Below are 18,142 nucleotides of genomic sequence, written 5' to 3' on the forward strand. Positions count from 1 at the left end.
CATGTCGGAGATGGAGAGAACGTGTGTTTGAAGTACTTTGAGCGGATTTCATTAAGTGAGGCCAGAAAGGATAAATCTAAACATATCTCCAGATATTCCAGGCTTTGATGCTAGCAATTGTCTCCAAGAAGCTGTCCTCTGATGAAAGAGTCAGGTGCCAATGAGTAGGAGGGAATATCCTGATGATGATTTTCTCAAAGTTAGGGAGATCATATCTGTGGAGAAAGTATGCCTCCCCTACATTACCCATGCCATCATACCCTAGGTGAAGACCCACGGATCCTCCTCAACTGGGCAACAGTTTTGAGAGAGCATTGTTAAATTCTCCAGGCTGAAGGGCAGCTCCATAGGCTTGGGTAATCGTCTCTAGGTCTTTGGCCTTGTGACAATGGCAAGCCTGGTCTCTTTTATTTGCTCCAATCATAGGCCGATGATAAGCCTCCAAAAGGAGTATGAGATCTTACTTCGGTGAAAGTTATTCCATACACGAGATCAAAATGTGGTAATGACCTCAAGGAGCACCTACTGCTCCAGCGAATGTTGCTCTCGTGATTGGCTCTAGGATGAGGCATCCAGTTACTAATGTGGGTGGTGTAAGAGAAGGCAACCACCTCCTTTGTCCTCTTTGATTGTCCAATGCCCAAAGCCACTCCCTTGGATCCAACAGCCTGATTGTAAAATGTGGCATCAACTGATTCTCCTGCATCATGCATTGTGAGTTTCAGCCCGAGCTCCATGGGAGTGGCTATGGGCTTACAATCATGCATGTTAAATCTGTCCAAGAGTTTCTGCACATACTTGGACTGAGACATAATAGTGCCACGAGAGAGAACTGGATCCCCAAATAAAAGTGAAGCAGCCCCAAATCTGACATGTCAAAGTTGGTCTGCAAATCGCTTTGAAATCTGCAATATTATCTTCATTGGACCCTGTGAGCAGTAAGTCATCGACATAAAGAATGATGACTAAAATTTTCCCCCCATCCTTCTTGATGTAGAGGGTGCTCTCAGTAGGACTATTGTGCAGCCCCTTGCTGGTCAAAAAGGCATGAATCTTGGCATACCATGCACGAGGGGCCTGTTTCAGCCCATACAAAGCTTTATTTAGCTTGCATACCTGAAGTGCATTTTCTGAAATTTCAAAGCCTGGAGGTTGTTTGACATAAACCTCTTCCAACAAGTCTCCATTCAGGAAGGCTGTTTTAATGTCCAACTGATGAACATTCCACTCAAAATGTGCAGCCATTGCAATAACAGATTGAATGGTGGTCATCCGGGATGTAGGAGCAAAAGTCTCCTCATAATCTATGCCCTTTTTCTGAGCATAGCCTTTGGCAACCAGCCTTGCCTTGTATCTGTCAATGGAGCCATCTGGCTTCCGTTTCACCTTGAAAACCCATCGTGTACCAATGGCATGTTTACCTGGTGGCAAGTCTACGACATCCCAAGTCTGATTTTTTTGAATGGACTGCAATTCATCGTGCATGGCATTCATCCAATGCACATTGTCCTTTGCTTCTTCGAATGTTGCAGGCTCCTCCTCATCGAGAAGAGTACCTGCATATGCTGATTCCACTGAATTAGCACCTTCCATGTGCAGAGTTTGAGGCATTTCGCAGTGCCCTGAACTTATATCCGTTTGGTGATTAATCATCCTTGTACATGACATTGGCACTGCAGGGGGGTGCTAGAATTATAGATATAATTCAGCAGTGACCAATGTAATTTAATAAGCTAGTTAGGGGCACTTTTCCCTCTTTAAGAGGTTTTCCCCCCTAACCGCAGTTAGTCCACTAACTATGGTTAGTGACTACTAAGGTTTTGTCACTAGGATAAAACCTTATCTCACTCCTTCAGTTGGATTACTCTCACACTCATCTATTCGCAACTAAGCTTTCAGCTCTCTCTCTCTCTCTCCCAATTTGAAAATGAGTGCAACAATAGCAATACGAGAAGGTGGCAAGTACGAAATATGATCTTTGGGGCATATGTGATACAGACAGTACTCTACGGAGTAGAGGTATGGGGTGGGAGTATATCTCCATCAACATGGAATGAGATAGAGAAAATGCAAAAGTCTTTCATTAGGAGGCACCTGGGCATCAAGGCTACTACACCATACTCTTTGTTACTCCTAGAGACAGGATGTATACCCATAGAGCTACATGCTCTGAAGAGAGTACTCAGATACATCACAAAGGTCAAGGGCATGGATAATGAAAGGCTACCAAAGAGAGCATGGAAAGAAAGTCAGAAGCTTCAAAAGACAAACAAGGGCAAGATTTTGACATCCGGATGGGCACAGGACCTAAAAAAATGGTTCAAGAAGTGGGAAGTAGAAGAGTATTTAAACTACTCTTCAGAGGAGATTGATGAAGAGGCTTTTCATTATGACCTGCTGAATGCACTACACAGGAAATGGCAAACAGCAGAAAACAAAGATAAATTTGAGTACTATCGCACATATATCAACCCCGAATATTGGTCAATTTATACAAGAAGGGAGACAACAACGCAGAAGTACATATGTACACCTATAGCAGTGCATAAACGGAGGGCTTTAGCCTCACTTCGCACCCGATCACACCAGCTGCAAATAGAAACAGGGGGATGGAAAAAGATGCCAAGGGAGAGTAGAATATGCCAACTATGTGATCAAGGTATGGTTGAAACAGAAGAACACATGGTAATGATATGCCCTCACTATGCACACATTAGGGAAGAGTTCAATCACCTCCTTGAGGGACATAACAAACTGGCTGATTTGCTGCATAAAGGGTCACCTTCAGCTTTAGGAACATTTGTGTATAAGCTCTTCAAGCATAGGAATCCACCTGAATCCTAGAAGGTGGTTTCTCTTTCCACCCTCCCATCTTCGGGAGGAGCTTTCATGTACTTGTGATATTGTATTGCTCAGGTCCCATAGGCCGGTTTTGGTCTTCAGAGGACGATAATATATTCTTCTTCTTCTTCTTCTCCCGTTTCTTGCTCTCACTGTTGCTCTCTCTCTTTCTCACACTTTTTTGGGGGTTGGGGAAGGGGGGAGGGGGCGCTTGCTTCAGCCTAGGAATGGCTGCTATTGTATTGTCCTAGGCTATAAGTTGCATTTGGATATCAGCCTTTTTTTCTCTTTTTCTTTTTTGTGTTGTGCACGGGGGCAGTAATGATGTTGGATCACAATCCATAGTCTACTAAGTTTTCCTGTACATCACTCCCTTTTTTGGGGGGGATGATCGTTTTTATGCACAAACATGGGAAAGATAACGAAAAAATCATATGCTATTTAATCTACCCAACAAAGCGTGACAACCGCTTAAGAGTTCTTGTTGTAGGAGCATTGTGAATAACTTCCACCTTCTGTGGGTCTATGGCCATGCCTTCTTTGGAAATTATATGGTCTAACAAGACACCCCTTGCAATACTAGCTCTCGTAAAAGACAGCAGAGACACTCTCATTTGCTCTCCCTCTCTCCCTCTCTCAACAGAGACACTAGGGCCCAGGACAACATGTCGGGCTGGACCCCCCCCGAAGGTATTTTATTACTTGAAGAGAATCTGTTACAAAAGTTCAGCGTAGAGCTGTCTGATACATCCCCTAAAAACGTGAAAATCCCTTCATTATAAGAGCTTCAAGCTCATTTCAAATATGCCACTTGTCTAAAATCTAGACTAAGTCCTATTACATGCTACTAAGGGCCATTCTGGAGTCTTCAAAGCACTTGGTCACACGAACCGCCTCCTAGATGCTTGTTAGGCTCCCGTAGCGCTTAGGAAAAATAACTCTTCCTAGTACCTGCAACAATTAATTAAAGCGCACCACCATGGCACCCATTAATTGTTAGCGCTCTGCATGCAAATAACACATTGTGGACTAATTCTAGTCACGGTGGGCGTCCCCACTGAACACATGTGCACACCTAACAAAATATAAAAATATATATTTATTCTCTGGTTGACCGGAGTCAACACTCTTGATTATAATTAAGGAGCTTTGACCAAGGGTCAAGGCGCCTTAATTATAGCCAAGTCTCTCCAACCGAAGTTGGCACATCTGGGTTAACCGGGGTTAACCCTCTTGGCGCATGCCAAGTCTTGTTGACCGAAGTCAACACTCTCTGACCGTAGTCAGCTCTGTAGTTCTCTGGTTAACCGCAGTTAACCCTCTTGGTAATAAACCAAGTCTCCTTGACCGAAGTCAGGTTTACTTGACTAGAGTCAAGTATCTTTGACCATAGTCAATCCCTTGACCATTAAAGGAACTCTTTGACCATAATTAACACATATAAAACACTTTAATTATGATCAAATAAATGGTCAACTGTACTTTGACTTAGGATATTTACATTGTGGTGACATCCCCTCGGCTTCTATTCAGTTGACCTCAACTGAAAAGCTTCCTTGTAAACATCCAAAAGTTGTGGATGGTCGGATAACATGTCTTCGTCCATCCACTTGGCATCTAATGCCGTATAATTCTTGAATTTTACAAGATACCTGTAAAACTCCTTACCCTGAGGGCCTTTGCGTGCCATGAAAAGCTTAGCCATATGATCTGCCTTTATGGTTTTGCGAATCGGAATGAAATGAGCTTGCTTGCTGAATCTATCAATGATAGTCCAAATCCCATCATTCCCTGACTTTGATCTTGGCAAATAAAAAATAAAGTCCATTGTAATACTTTCCCATGGTGCCTAAGGCACGGGAAGAGGCATAAGTAGGCCAGGTGACTTCCGTCTATCATACTTCACTTTCTGACACGTAAGGCATTCAGTAACAAAGTGATGTATATCTTTCCGCATCCCTGGCCAAAAGAAATACCTCTCTAGTGCTAGAGTTGTTGCTGTAAATCCTCTATGTCCAGCATAGGGAGGTGCATGGCATTCCTCCAAAATCTTTTTCCTCATCTCCTGGGTGATGCATAGGCAATCATCTTTCATTAGATACCCATCTTTCAGGGAATAGTGACTGGTGGATTGCCCCTCTTGGGTTTGCCGTAAAATTTCACCAAAATCTGCATCACGAGCATATTGCTCCCTCATGCCTTCTAGGTCCTGATGATAAGCAATAGTCACATTATTGACTTGGGGTCTTCGGGACAAGGCATCTGCCACTCTGTTCGGAATTCCTGGGGTATGGACAATCTGAAAATGATACATTGACAGCATGTTTGCCCATTTCATATGCTTCTCGGAAAGCTTGGTCTGAGTCAAAAAGTACCTCAGACTTTGGTGATCTGTCTTAACAGTAAAATCTGCACCCAAAAGATAGTGCTTCCATGTATGGATGGCATGAATTACAGCCAATAACTCTTTCTCATAGATTCCTAGATATCTTTCTGCATCCCGAAGTCTTCTGCTTTCATAGGCCACTACATGACCATTCTGATGCGATGCAGCCCCAACACATTCTCCACAAGCATCGCAATCAACATCAAAAGATTGATAAAGATCCGGGACTACAAGAATAGGCTCTGTAGTCAACTTCTCCTTGAGTGTATTGAATGCTTTCTTCTGTGATATTCTCCATGTGAAGGCTGCATTTTTCTTAGTAAGGTCATGTAATGGAGCTGCGATATCAGCAAAATGCCTGATAAACCTTCTGTAGTAAGAACACAAGCCTAGGAAACTTCGAACTTCATGCACAGTTTTCAGCTCTGGCCATTTGTGAATGGCACGGATCTTTGCTGGATCCATTTGTATCCCATTCTTGGATATTATATGCCCCAGATAATGGATTTCTTCCAAGAAGAATTCACTTTTCTTGCTGTTTGCGTAGAGTTGATGATTTCTCAGCTCTTGAAACCCTACAGCAAGATGTTTTCTGTGCTCTTCCTCTGTCTTTGAAAAGACTAGGATATCATCAAAGAAAGTACCCGTGAAATGCCTGTGCTTTCAGAAGATGCGATCCATCATTCTATTGAATGTGGCTGGAGCATTTGTTAACCCAAAAGGCATCACTAAGTATTCATACAACCCGAATGTAGTGCGGAATGCTGTCTTGTGCACATCCTGAGGCTGTATCCTCACTTGGTGATAGCCACTCTTTAAGTCTATCCTGCTGAAAACTGAAGCTCCATTTAGCTGATCCAGCACATCATCAATGCGCGGAATAGGGAATCTATTCTTGATGGTCATTTTGTTCAGTGCGCGATAATCGACGCACATATGGAATGAACCATCTTTCTTCTATACTAGCAGTACAGGGGAACAAAAAGGAGACGAGCTGGGCTGAATCAACCCTTTGGACAGCAAGTCCTGTACTGAGCCATAATCTCCTCTCTCTGAGTCGCACTGACTCTATAAGGTGGTCTGTTTGGTGGCTCACTACCAGGCATTAACTCTATCTGATGATCTTCTGGTCTCTCTGGGGGTAACTCCCTTGGCAAAGCATTGAAAAAGCAATTTTTAAAGTTTACAAGAAACTGAAACTTATCTTTGTCTGCATCATTCATTTCAGCATGCATATCATTCTCTTTTTCTTTTACAAAAACCATGTACGCAGAAATTGCAGACTTTATTGCTTTACCACATGTAACATCAGATACAATGGGGATAGTGTCCCCTTTATTCCTGGCAACTAAACGCTGATTTTTTCCCCTATGCACAAACTCTAGCACTCTTTCAGGAAGAGTCAACTTCACTGCCTTGCGATGAAACCAAGGCATTCCCAAGACTACATCATGATGTTTCAGTGGAGAAATGAAGAAGTCTTCCTGATCCACATCACTCTGTACATGAAGACAGAGCTTCCCTATCAAGGGAGTGATTGGCACAGGATTCCCACAGAACATCTGATCGGCATCCAAAGCCCTGCCCAACTCCTCCGTCTTTATTCCCAGCCTCAGGGCTATATCCTCTGATATGAAATTATCAGTAGCCCCTGGATCAAATAAAATTAGCGCTTGCTGGTCTGTGACTTTGCCCCATGATAGCAGCAATTCTCGTTCTTCTGGGTTTGAAACATGACCCAGTATGTCAGGAATCCCTCCCGCCATTGGCTTTTGCGGTTCTCGTGGCTTCTCTGCCTCTTTTCCCTTCGAAGTTGAAGGCTTTTCTGGGCACTAGGCAGCCACATGCCCCTCTTTGCCGCACTTGAAGCATTTCCCATCTCTACGGAATTCAGCTATCTATTCAGGGGTGAATAGAGATTTGCCTTTATAAACCTTTGAAAACTGAGTACCCCTCGGCTTCTGAGGCTGAAACCCTTTCTTTTCAACCTTGGGATACTCTTTCTTTTCTGATTTTGAAAAATCAGTTTTCTTTCGTTCGGCACGTCCTGCATGCAAGGATAGTACCGTGGATGGATCTTGTAACGGCACAAGACTAGCTACTGAAGTTGAATGCATAAGGTCTTGAATGTTCTTTGCCCCCAAAGCATTCACTACTGCTTGGATTCTTGGAGTGAGACCTGCTCTGTACTTTCTCATTTGGGTCCCTTTGGAGATCTTTTTGAAAGGTGCAACCTGCAAATAAGCATCCTAAAACTTTTGGTTGTACACATCCACTGTATCTCCTGCATCCATATGCAAACTGTCCCAATCTTGAAGAACATGGTCTCTAAACTGTTTAGGCATAAACTGCTGGTAGAAGGCTTTCTTGAAGTCCTTCCACTTCCTTGGGGCTGACCCATCTGTGGTCTGTGCACTCCACCATGCACGAGCTGTCGCTGTCAAGTGCAAACTGACCATTCTTAACTTGGAGGATTCTGAAAACTTTTCTGTGCCGAATGCAGCATCAAACTACCTGATGAACTGCAATGCTTTGTCTGTATGACCATACTGTCCATTGTAGGTCATAAACTTGACAGATTTACCTCCCTCTTTGAATTCCTTGGTCTCTCTGGAAGACTTTCTCTTCCTAGACTTCTTGTGTTTCCTTCTTTTCCTTGATGGTTTATCTGATGAAGAAGAAGATACAGAAGTCGAACTTGGCGTCGAGCCCTTGGATCCTTTCTGAGATTTTCCATCTCTTGTATACGAGCACGTACCATCTGTTCAAATTCTTGTTGAGTTTGCTGCACACTTCTCTGTCTTGGATGTACATCCCTATCTTGTGAATCCCACTTGATAGGTGATTGATCCATATTCTGAGATCTGCAAATTTTTCATACACCGTGTAGGTAACTGATGCACAACTACATTTGCTTTTCTGACAGAAAAATACCTCAACAAGAGGTGTCTTGCATTCACAACTTGTGCCAGTAATTGGGCTATCAATTCGAAGCATAAACCCACAAAATTGCTAAAGCATCAACAATTGTATTGCCCTTTTTCTGGCTACTGCAAAAAGCACTCAGAAGCATCTGATTCATCTTCCGAGTGTACAAAGGCATGCATTTTCTTTTTCTGCAAATCTCTGATTTCTCTGCTTTTCTCTGCTTTTCTGCTGCTTTTCTGACAGTAGAAGTCTGCTTTCTCTGTTTTCTCTGTTTTCTCTGCTTTTCTGCTACTTTTCTGACAGTAAAAGTCTGACAGGCAGGTGAAATCTGCTAGCAGAAACAGTCTCTGCAACTGTCCTTTTTTTTTTTTGAAAGAACAGTAACCAGATGGAGTAACTGGCTAGTTACTCTAACTTACTAACTGCAGGACCCCATGAACTTTCGCACTTTGCCTGGCCACCGTCCTGCGTATAGCCTTCGTCGGTGCATCCAATTGTAGATGGTCACGAGACGTTTAAAAAAACTAGTGCTTGAGAACCAGAACTCGTAGCCCACTGTTTGGCGAAATTCGCAGGCAGCCAAAATAGAGCATCGAGAGGTCCAATGATCTTCTGATCACCCAACCACACATCCTCAAGCCTTTCTTGGATTGTCACCACCTGAGAAGATGGCGAATCCCAAGCTCTGATACCAATGCAATACTAGCTCTCGTAAAAGACAGCAGAGACACTCTCATTTGCTCTCCCTCTCTCCCTCTCTCAACAAAGACACTAGGGCCCAGGACAACATGTCGGGCTGGACCCCCCCGAAGGTATTTTATTACTTGAAGAGAATCTGTTACAAAAGTTCAGCGTAGAGCTATCTGATACATCCCCTAAAAATGTGAAAATCCCTTCATTACAAGAGCTTCAAGCTCATTTCAAATTGGCAACATGCCACTTGTCTAAAATCTAGACTAAGTCCTATTACATGCCACTAAGGGCCATTCTGGAGTCTTCAAAGCACTTGGTCACACGAACCGCCTCCTAGATGCTTGTTAGGCTCCCGTAGCGCTTAGGAAAAATAACTCTTCCTAGTACCTGCAACAATTAATTTAAGCGCACCACCATGGCACCCATTAATTGTTAGCGCTTTGCATGCAAATAACACATTGTGGACTAATTCTAGTCACGGTGGGCGTCCCCACTGAACACATGTGCACACCTAACAAAATATAAAAATATATATTTATTCTCTGGTTGATCGGAGTCAACACTCTTGATTATAATTAAGGAGCTTTGACCAAGGGTCGAGGCGCCTAAATTATAGCCAAGTCTCTCCAACCGAAGTTGGCACATCTTGGTTAACCGGGGTTAACCCTCTTGGCGCATGCCAAGTCTTGTTGACCGAAGTCAACACTCTCTGACCGTAGTCAGCTCTGTAGTTCTCTGGTTAACCGCAGTTAACCCTCTTGGTAATAAACCAAGTCTCCTTGACCGAAGTCAGGTTTACTTGACTAGAGTCAAGTATCTTTGACCATAGTCAATCCCTTGACCATTAAAAGAACTCTTTGACCATAATTAACACATATAAAACGCTTTAATTATGATCAAATAAATGGTCAACTGTACTTTGACTTAGGATATTTACATTGTGGTGACACCCCTCTTGACTGCAAAAGCCCACTTCTTTGGATTACTACTAAGTCGTGTAATTCTGCGTCTCTTAAGGTACAAATCTTCAACTTGGAATTGAGTTTGATACATACTATGTCAAGAAGGGGATGAATTGAAGCAAGACACAAATACAATTGTTTCGGATTTGATGGCCATGTCTTGACATGTTTTTGAGCTTGTTAGAGCTTGTGATGTGGGTGACTGCCCTCCATGCTTCAGCCCGATTCTGCAAAAAAAAAGGGAAAAGCAAAAGGAAAAAGCATGTTGAGAATACGTGTGAAATCACAAAGTTCTTAGGAGTGCTTAATGATTGGTGTCATGCTCTACGTTCATTTTCTTGTGTGTGCAGGTGATGGAATTGCTATTTTCCTTTTTGGATCCAGATCGTTTACATGGAACTTTACTCGCTGGTTATTTTAGCAAGGTGGGTTAATGGTGTATGTACTCAATTTTACATCAAGGGTAATAACTCAGTTTACGCATTGGTCAGAGTTATGCCGCCATTATTAGTAGAATTCTCTGCTATTTACTTGTTGATTGGTGTTACATCTCAGATATTTATGTGACCTGGATATTTTGTCAAGCAGGTGGTTATTTGCCTCCTAATGAGGAAAACGGCTGCAGTGATGCGCTACTTGGAGGTAGACATCAAAGATAGTTTTCTTTTGTCACAAAGTAGCTGATTTTATTAAAGTTCAGGGGAAATTTTCATATCAATGTATACTTTCATGTTTGATTGCCTCTTGTGCAAGGTCAAGGTCAACACTTTTCAATGATGACTGGATGCCTCCTTGTCATCGATTCGGAGATCAAACGATCAGTAGGAAACTGGAATATGTTTATGCAATCTATGTGATCTAGTGAATTTATATGAAGTCTCAAGTTTCCCTTTTGGCAGGGAACTCATATGAGCTTCATTTGTTCATTATGGACAGAATTCATGTTATGAGCTGCTGATTTTCTTAGACAGACACTAGTCGTAGTTTTGGGGGCATAATTCTTTGGTAAAAGATGACTGTAATAGAGTGGAAGACTTATTTTGTATAGGCATCCTTTAGCCTGTGGGCATCGGACTCGTTCACCATGGGCCAAGGCAATAGGTACAGGGCTGCCAGATCAGTCATGCCTACCATGAAGGCTGCCTGTCAGTAGCAGGGGCACACAGCTGCCACACAGGCAGGCCATGGGGCAGCAGGCAGCCGCAGCAGGAGCACCCCATGCAATGACACAGGCCATCAAACCGACATCTGGGCAGGCAGGCACACAGCAGGACAGCAGTCAGGTTAGTGCAACAGACTAGCAGTTGGGTCAGTCCCAGTCTGCGACTAGCGTCTAAAAATAGGCCTCCAGTTCCTCATTTCTCATTACGTCAGCAACCAGCAGCAGACCAGGATGGGGGTCAGTCCCTAGTCTGCGATTAGCCTGTAAAAGCAGGCCTGGAGTCCCTCATTTCGCATTAGGTCAGCAAGCATCAGTATGATCAATTGGTTTCTGCACATACATCATTCTTGTAAAGCCTCTTGGCTCTTCCTAAAACATTGTTGTCAGTACCCTATAGACTTTGATCATCTATATTTAGTTGTTCCATCATGACTTGGATCAGATATTTGCAAAATACTCCTCTCATTATCCACACAAGTTAGATTATGGTTTACAAAATTATTCGTTTTGGGAGGGAGAACTTAGATTGAATATCACAAGCTGAGCAAGTTGAGCATAATCCCCACCACAGGAGTAGCTCAGAGCATAAGCCCCACAATGGTAGGCTTGGATTTCCATACTCAAGTTTATGGATTCTTACAAATTAAATCTAAATTTGTAAGATTGGATATATTCTAGTCTTACAAAGGGGGGTGTGTGTGTGTGTGTAGTCTCCAATCCCACCCTCAGGAAAGATGACATATTTGACATGAGACCTGCCTGAATCATTTGTGAGTGTCCTAGTGACTGCTACAAAGTCATGTGTCACTGGAGGGGGGCAAAATGGGAGCAAGACCTTTTTTTTTTTTGGAGCAGGTGGTCCGATGATGATTGCAAGGACAGAGAGTAAGGGGTGGACACATTTGATGCAGATAGGAAAAGGTTATGAAGTGGGCATGTATTCATTTGGCAAGATGCAAGAGGTACAATGGAAAACGAGAGGTTGCAAAAGCCCATAAAGTGGGCTACAGACCTTAGGAGCATTTGGCATAGAACTTAGGGGAGGAGGGAGAATGTGCTTGGAAGTCCCATAGCAGAGGAGATGTTTGACCATGCTAAAACTTTATATGAGCATTGGGGGGTTGAGAAAATGCCTGTGTACATTTGGGTAGACAACTAGGGGGATCCCTGGTTCTCAATGGAGAGTTGTAGCAAGGACTGAAGAAACTTGCAAATCTGGAAGGTAGCAGATAGTATGCAGCTCTGCTCGGAAGGATGGTATTGGGAAGGAGATATATCCATGGAAGATCTCCTTCCATGGAATTTATTCTTGATATGCTTAACTAAGCTATTCAACATGGTGTTCTTGGGTTGGGAGATAGCGAGTAACTAGTTACGGCACTATAGTGGTTGATTCTACAAAGACCGAACTTCCATGTATTATGATGGAAAATAAAGTCTGCTCATGGGCTGAAAGAAAATGGAAAGTGTGCCTTGGGGCAAGCAGGTTTAGACCTGAGCACATTGCTCACTATCGTTTGATCCAGCAAAATGTGCAAGATATCATTCTAGGATAGCTCAACACAATAAAGACATCAAAAATTCCTTTTTCTAGTATTAACACCAGACTTATTGCCATGGTTGATCATCAGGTCACACAGAGGTCTTGATGGAGGAAAGATGACTGTTGTATCTAGGTAGTCGGTGAAGAGAGCAGCCGAATCGAGCTGGTTAGCAGCTATATTCCAGGAGAGAATGGCGCCATATGAGCTCGTGAAAGTGAGCAGAAATCACGGAGTTGATGGACCTAATATCCAGCTTCATGCAATGTTTTGAATTACCACGTAATGGCCATGCACAATAAGCCACGTGAGATTTGCTTTCCTCCAACAGCTTGTTCCAAGAGGTGCAACTTGAGCAAGATGATACATCACTGTTATAAACTAACCAGATGTTGAGCATTGTAGTCCTACTGTAGGAAGTTGTTGACCATTGATTCTCTTTAAGTACATTGTAATTTCACCCAAGTGAAACAAACTCAGATATTTTCTAAGCTACTATCTGCTGAAGCAGTGTGCGCTTAAAGACCTGCAAGTCTCTGTGCCAAACAATTAATTGCTTCTGTCTATGCTAGAATGCTTAGGCTTTCATGATATGGAATGCGGTGTCGTCTATGCTTAGGCTTTCATGATATGGAATGTGGTGTGGGGCATGTAATAAATTATTAAATAACTTTTGCACTCTCTCGATTTCCTATTCATGGTACTTCTGAAGTTCTTTATGGTGACCTTTTATTGAATCTCACATTATAAAACATTGAAGCTCCAACTGGTTAGTAGGTTACCTTTCATAAGCTTCCATTCATTTTCAAGGAGATGTCCCCCATACCCACCACTGCACGCCCTTTTCTCATTGCCTGGCTGCTCTTGAAGGTGCATTTTACAAAGCTAATTATTCATACTCCTTTAGCGATATCCAGATCTTGGTATCTCATGAGTAATTTTTGGACCCTTTAAAGTTATGTTCATGACTTTCAGGATTTCCTAATTCTGTGTACAGTTGTGAACTTCTTAGAACCTTTTCAAGGACACAATACCTTTTTCTATTTTGTTGTGTGTGCATAGGATAAAATAATTAATAGTTGAGACTAAGTAAAGCCTATTTAATTTAGGTTTGTTGATGCATCTGTAAATGGTATTAAATGTTATTGTTTTGCTTTTGTTATTGTTTTTGTTTTGTTTTGGGGGGCGGGGGGGTCTCCAGCATGGAAGATGTATGTTGTAATTTGTCTTGTTTTCACAGGTGCATCAAGAAATCCTCAAGAAATTGGTTGACTTGATTGCCATCACATCTATAATGGAGGTGATAATCATTTCTAGCTATTGTCAACTGATTTAATTGACAGTTGGGTGAGCAAACCATTAGATTATTGCTATCTGTGAAGAATGTCGGTCTCCCTCAACATTTCTGTACATTATTTGATATGCTTGATGGAGCAATTGCAGATAATATACACAATGATTGGTACTAAGTCTTGTTCTTGATGTGTAAGGTTTTAATACGGCTCGTGGGAGCAGATGACAACATTTATGGTTTTCATGATGATTCCCCTCATTGGTTAGCTGATACAGACTTGCTCGAAATGCTTGTGGATAAGCTTAGCCCCCCTGTAAGCTATAATTTGGAGGATCTGTATTTTACAAAGTTAAGCAAACCTAGTCAGAACCTAGTTTTTTCCTTAGTATGTTTTCACTGAGATCTCATTGTACCTTGTCTGACTGATTAAATTTACCAGAATTCATCCGAAGCACATGCAAATGCTGCGGAGACCCTCTCCGCCGTCTCTCGCCTCACTCAGTCAGCCTTAGCCTCAAAGCTTTCAAGTCCCAGGTTTCTCTTCTGACCATTGGCTGAGGCATGTCTAGTGAAAGACACATAGCTGTAGCATGAAAAATTATTTCTATTGGGGAATATAGAAATGGTGCTTCTTCTCCATGTTGTGCCAGATTGATTGATGTTTCATAGAGTGGCAGATTATATTCTGATTCCTTTTGGTTTTTGTGGGGGTATATGTTGCAGCTTCATTGGAAGATTGTTTCACCATGCTTTAGAAGATCCGGATTCAAAATCTACTCTTGTTCATTCTTTGACTGTATGCATTTCACTGCTGGATCCAAAGAAGTTTGTGCCAGTGGGAATGGGCAGAGGGCAACATATCCCTGATTCCCCATCAACAGCCAATCCTGAGACAATTGAAGGCATGCTACAAAGACTAGGTTGGTCGTGCTATTTTCATTTCAATGGATTTGTTGAGTGTTTTTGCTAGAGCAACCAATGTTAGCTTTTGGAGTCACATGCAGAAGCTATTATAGAAAGGAAACCCAGTCCTACTCATTTTTGCCAACCCAGAAGAGAAAAATTATACAAAAATCAATTGATGAAAAAGACAATTCTCACAGCTCCTGTTTGGAAATATGGAGTGTGAACATAGGTCTCTCTCCGCCAACCCCCTTCTTTGGACTATTTGGCTCACCCTTCTTGTCTGTTGGTCTGTTGAAATAATAGGGTCAACTTCCCACTTGTGAGCCCCAATATGAGAACGAAATGGGGGAGGATGACATACACTGTTAGATGGGATAGGGAGAGTAGAATGAGGACTGCCATGTGGGCAGCAGACTGGCTGCCACATGGGCAGAATGCATACCATGGGCAGCCTCAAAGGCCACCCTGGTCAGCAGCAATGTCTGGCAAAGACCCTGGAGTAAGTTGGTGTACAGTGCAGCAGGATTGTACGGCAGACATCAGGTACTGGTTGGCAAGTACAAGAAGATACAGGACGGCTGGAACAGTAGATCTGGTTGGCTTGTGACCAAGGGTCGAGGCGACTTTATTATAGTCAAGTCTCTCCAACTGAGTTGGCACAACTCTCCAACTGAAGTTGGCACATCTTGATTAACCACAGTTAACCTTCTTGATATAAACCAAGTCTTCCTGACCGAAATCAAGCTTACTTGACCTAAGTCAAGTATCTTTGACCGTAGTCAATTCTTTGACCAATAGAAGAACTCTTTTGACCATAATTAACCTAGATAGAAAACTCTTTAATTATGAGCAGATAAATGGTCAACTGTACTTTGACTTAGGATATTTACATTGTGGTGACATTGTCGTTTGTTCTGTCACACTAAACGTCAAATACTCTTTTCTAATCTGATTTTTGATGAGAATGTCCTTGGTCTCAGAGCGCCGGCATTGCCTAGGCGCTTTGCACTCATTATCATACTAGCTATCTAAGGTATGGACCCCTTAGGTGACTTTCTCATGTTTTCTATTGTGTATGGGAAGTAGTATTTTGCTGTACTATGGATTGCATTAGTAAGAAGAAGAGTTTTGGCATCTTTGTCTGGTTGCTCATCTTGTGCTCTATGAAAGTGGTGAGAGAGATTCAACACTCCAGGAACACCTTTAACAGAGTTTCTAAGTACCTCCACCTAACATTCCCCCCATATTCTCAGTGATTCCCATGTACTATGTTCATCTGGAACGGCCTTCCCCATTCCAAGGATGGAAAATGGTGTTCCCAGGCAGCTATGGATGTAACACAATCCAGGAAGAGATTCAACATTTCCAAAAAATCACCAAGATATATTTTGCACTGGAAACATACACATGCACACACGCACAGGCATGCACATGCCCACAAAAACCACACGAGGCGAGAGGAAAGGGGAGAAAAAGAAGAGCAGAGGCAAGCAGGGAAGAGGAGGGCTGCTGTGTGTCTGCACAAACATATAGCACAGATGGGGTTTAGTGCCTTGAAAATAACACAATGTAGGAAAGCAATGCATCATTTCAAACAATTTTGTAAGAGGTATCGGCATATGTGCGCTGATCCTGTAGAAAAACACAGGGAGGTTGCTTGCTATAGGCCAACTTCCCCCCTCCCCCTAGCGGCAGATACCCTGAGAATGCAACACACAAATGTGAAAGACAACTCTCAATGGGTGGTGTGCTTACTTAACAGTAAGGAGAATAGAATGGAATAGAATGTTGTATTATTATCCTCTGGGGGCCGAAAAACGACCCATGGGACCTCATCTGATCAGAGAAGATACAAAAAAGGAAGTCTTTGTCCTCCAAAGAGGAAGGGGCGATAAAGTAACACAGTATCACTGCTTTATAGCCTACGACATCGTGCATTGTTCTCTGTGCTTAAGAATCCTACCAATATATGTGCCCAAGATAGGAGGATGTACATGCGTGAGTAGGCTCACAAGATTTGAGTGCCTCTCTACGACATTCTGAAAATCTTTCCTTATGTGGCCATACTGTGGGCATGTCAATAAAACATGTGCTTCTGTCTCCACGTCCTGCAAATCACACATTTGGCAAATTCGTCGATCTCTTGAAGTATCTCCCCAGGCTCCTCTCTCCACCTCTAGCATATGAGAACGGGTACGCATACTTGCAATATTATGCCTGACATTAATAGGTATGGGCATGCTTATGTATCTTTGAACATTATCCTTTGCTTGAGCATATGTGCTCCAATAGCTGGGACTAATATGTTGGCAATAGTATTCAAACTTAGCTCTTTTCTTAGCTGATTGCCATTTATGATGCAATGCTTCAAGGAGCGCTTTTTGCAGTGCCTCCTCATCCATTTTGTCTGAGGGGCTATCTAAATATGAGGCAACTTCCCACCTTTGGAAGCAGCCATGAATATCTAGCCACCATCCTGAGGATAATATCTTACTCTTATTTGTTTTTTGAAGTCTTCTACTTGCTTCCCATGCCTTTCTTGGTAGTCTGTGTATGTCCATGGCCTTGACCTTCTTGATGTATTTGAAAACTCTTTCCAATGCCCTTATTTCAATTGGTTTGGTGCCCGTCTCTAGAAGCATGATTGAGTAGGGTGTGGTAATTTTGATTCCCAAGTGCCTTCTGATGAATGATTTTTGCATCTTCTCAATATCATCCCATTTTGATGCTGAGATACTTCCTCCCCAAATTCCACCCCATATAACACTGTTTGTACAACATATGCATCAAAAAGGATTTGTCTAATACCCCATCTTATAGTGTCACTATGCTTGCAATCATTCTCAAACTGATAGTACTTACCCCACCCTGCATCAATCTTTCTTTGAACACAATCACTCCACCTGTGATTTGCTGGTATATCGACCCCTAGGTATTTGAAAGTTTGCACTCTTTCAATTTGCTGGCCATTGTACATAATATTTGGTGTGTTTGCTGGCTGTACTGTTTTGACTATCATCATCTTTGTTTTGTTGACATTAACAGCAAAGCCACTTTCCACACAAAATTTATGAAGTACATGCATCATCCATCCCACCTTTTCTGCTGTGTGTGAGAAGAAAACAACATCATCTGCATACAACAGCAGTAATACAGCATATCCCAAGATTTGGGGGCTGTCTATGCTCTTTTCTTGTAGTGTCTCCTCGACCGATTCTTCTAGTCTATCAATGCATAAGCCAAACAATGTAGGTGACAGTGGGCATCCCTGTGTCACCCCCATATTGCTGTAGAATGCTGTTGATAGCCCATTTTTTCCCTTGAGTTGGCATGTTGCCTTCTCATATAGCCTGAAAACTGCTATCCTGAGTTGGTGTGGTACTTCCAACTGCAACATTCTCTCCCATAAACTGTTTCTGGGCACCATAT

General features: G+C 42.5%; 1 protein-coding gene across 2 annotated transcripts in view; it reads left to right on the forward strand.

Annotated features, from left to right (window-relative positions):
• The window catches only part of LOC147904857 (uncharacterized), a 76,435-nt gene that overhangs the window by 21,424 nt on the left and 36,869 nt on the right, over window positions 1-18,142 (forward strand). For both annotated transcript variants that reach the window (XM_087388758.1, XM_087388752.1), the window contains exons 6-11: window positions 10,161-10,235; window positions 10,399-10,452; window positions 13,754-13,813; window positions 14,004-14,120; window positions 14,247-14,341; window positions 14,531-14,727. In XM_087388758.1, the coding sequence (XP_087244884.1) occupies window positions 10,161-10,235; window positions 10,399-10,452; window positions 13,754-13,813; window positions 14,004-14,120; window positions 14,247-14,341; window positions 14,531-14,727 (598 nt within the window). The remainder of the gene's footprint in view (window positions 1-10,160; window positions 10,236-10,398; window positions 10,453-13,753; window positions 13,814-14,003; window positions 14,121-14,246; window positions 14,342-14,530; window positions 14,728-18,142) is intronic.

Source organism: Dipteris shenzhenensis, chromosome 2 (assembly GCF_047967505.1).
Source record: "Dipteris shenzhenensis isolate YYH24624 ecotype China chromosome 2, Dip_SZ_1.0, whole genome shotgun sequence".
Taxonomy (NCBI): domain Eukaryota; kingdom Viridiplantae; phylum Streptophyta; class Polypodiopsida; order Gleicheniales; family Dipteridaceae; genus Dipteris; species Dipteris shenzhenensis.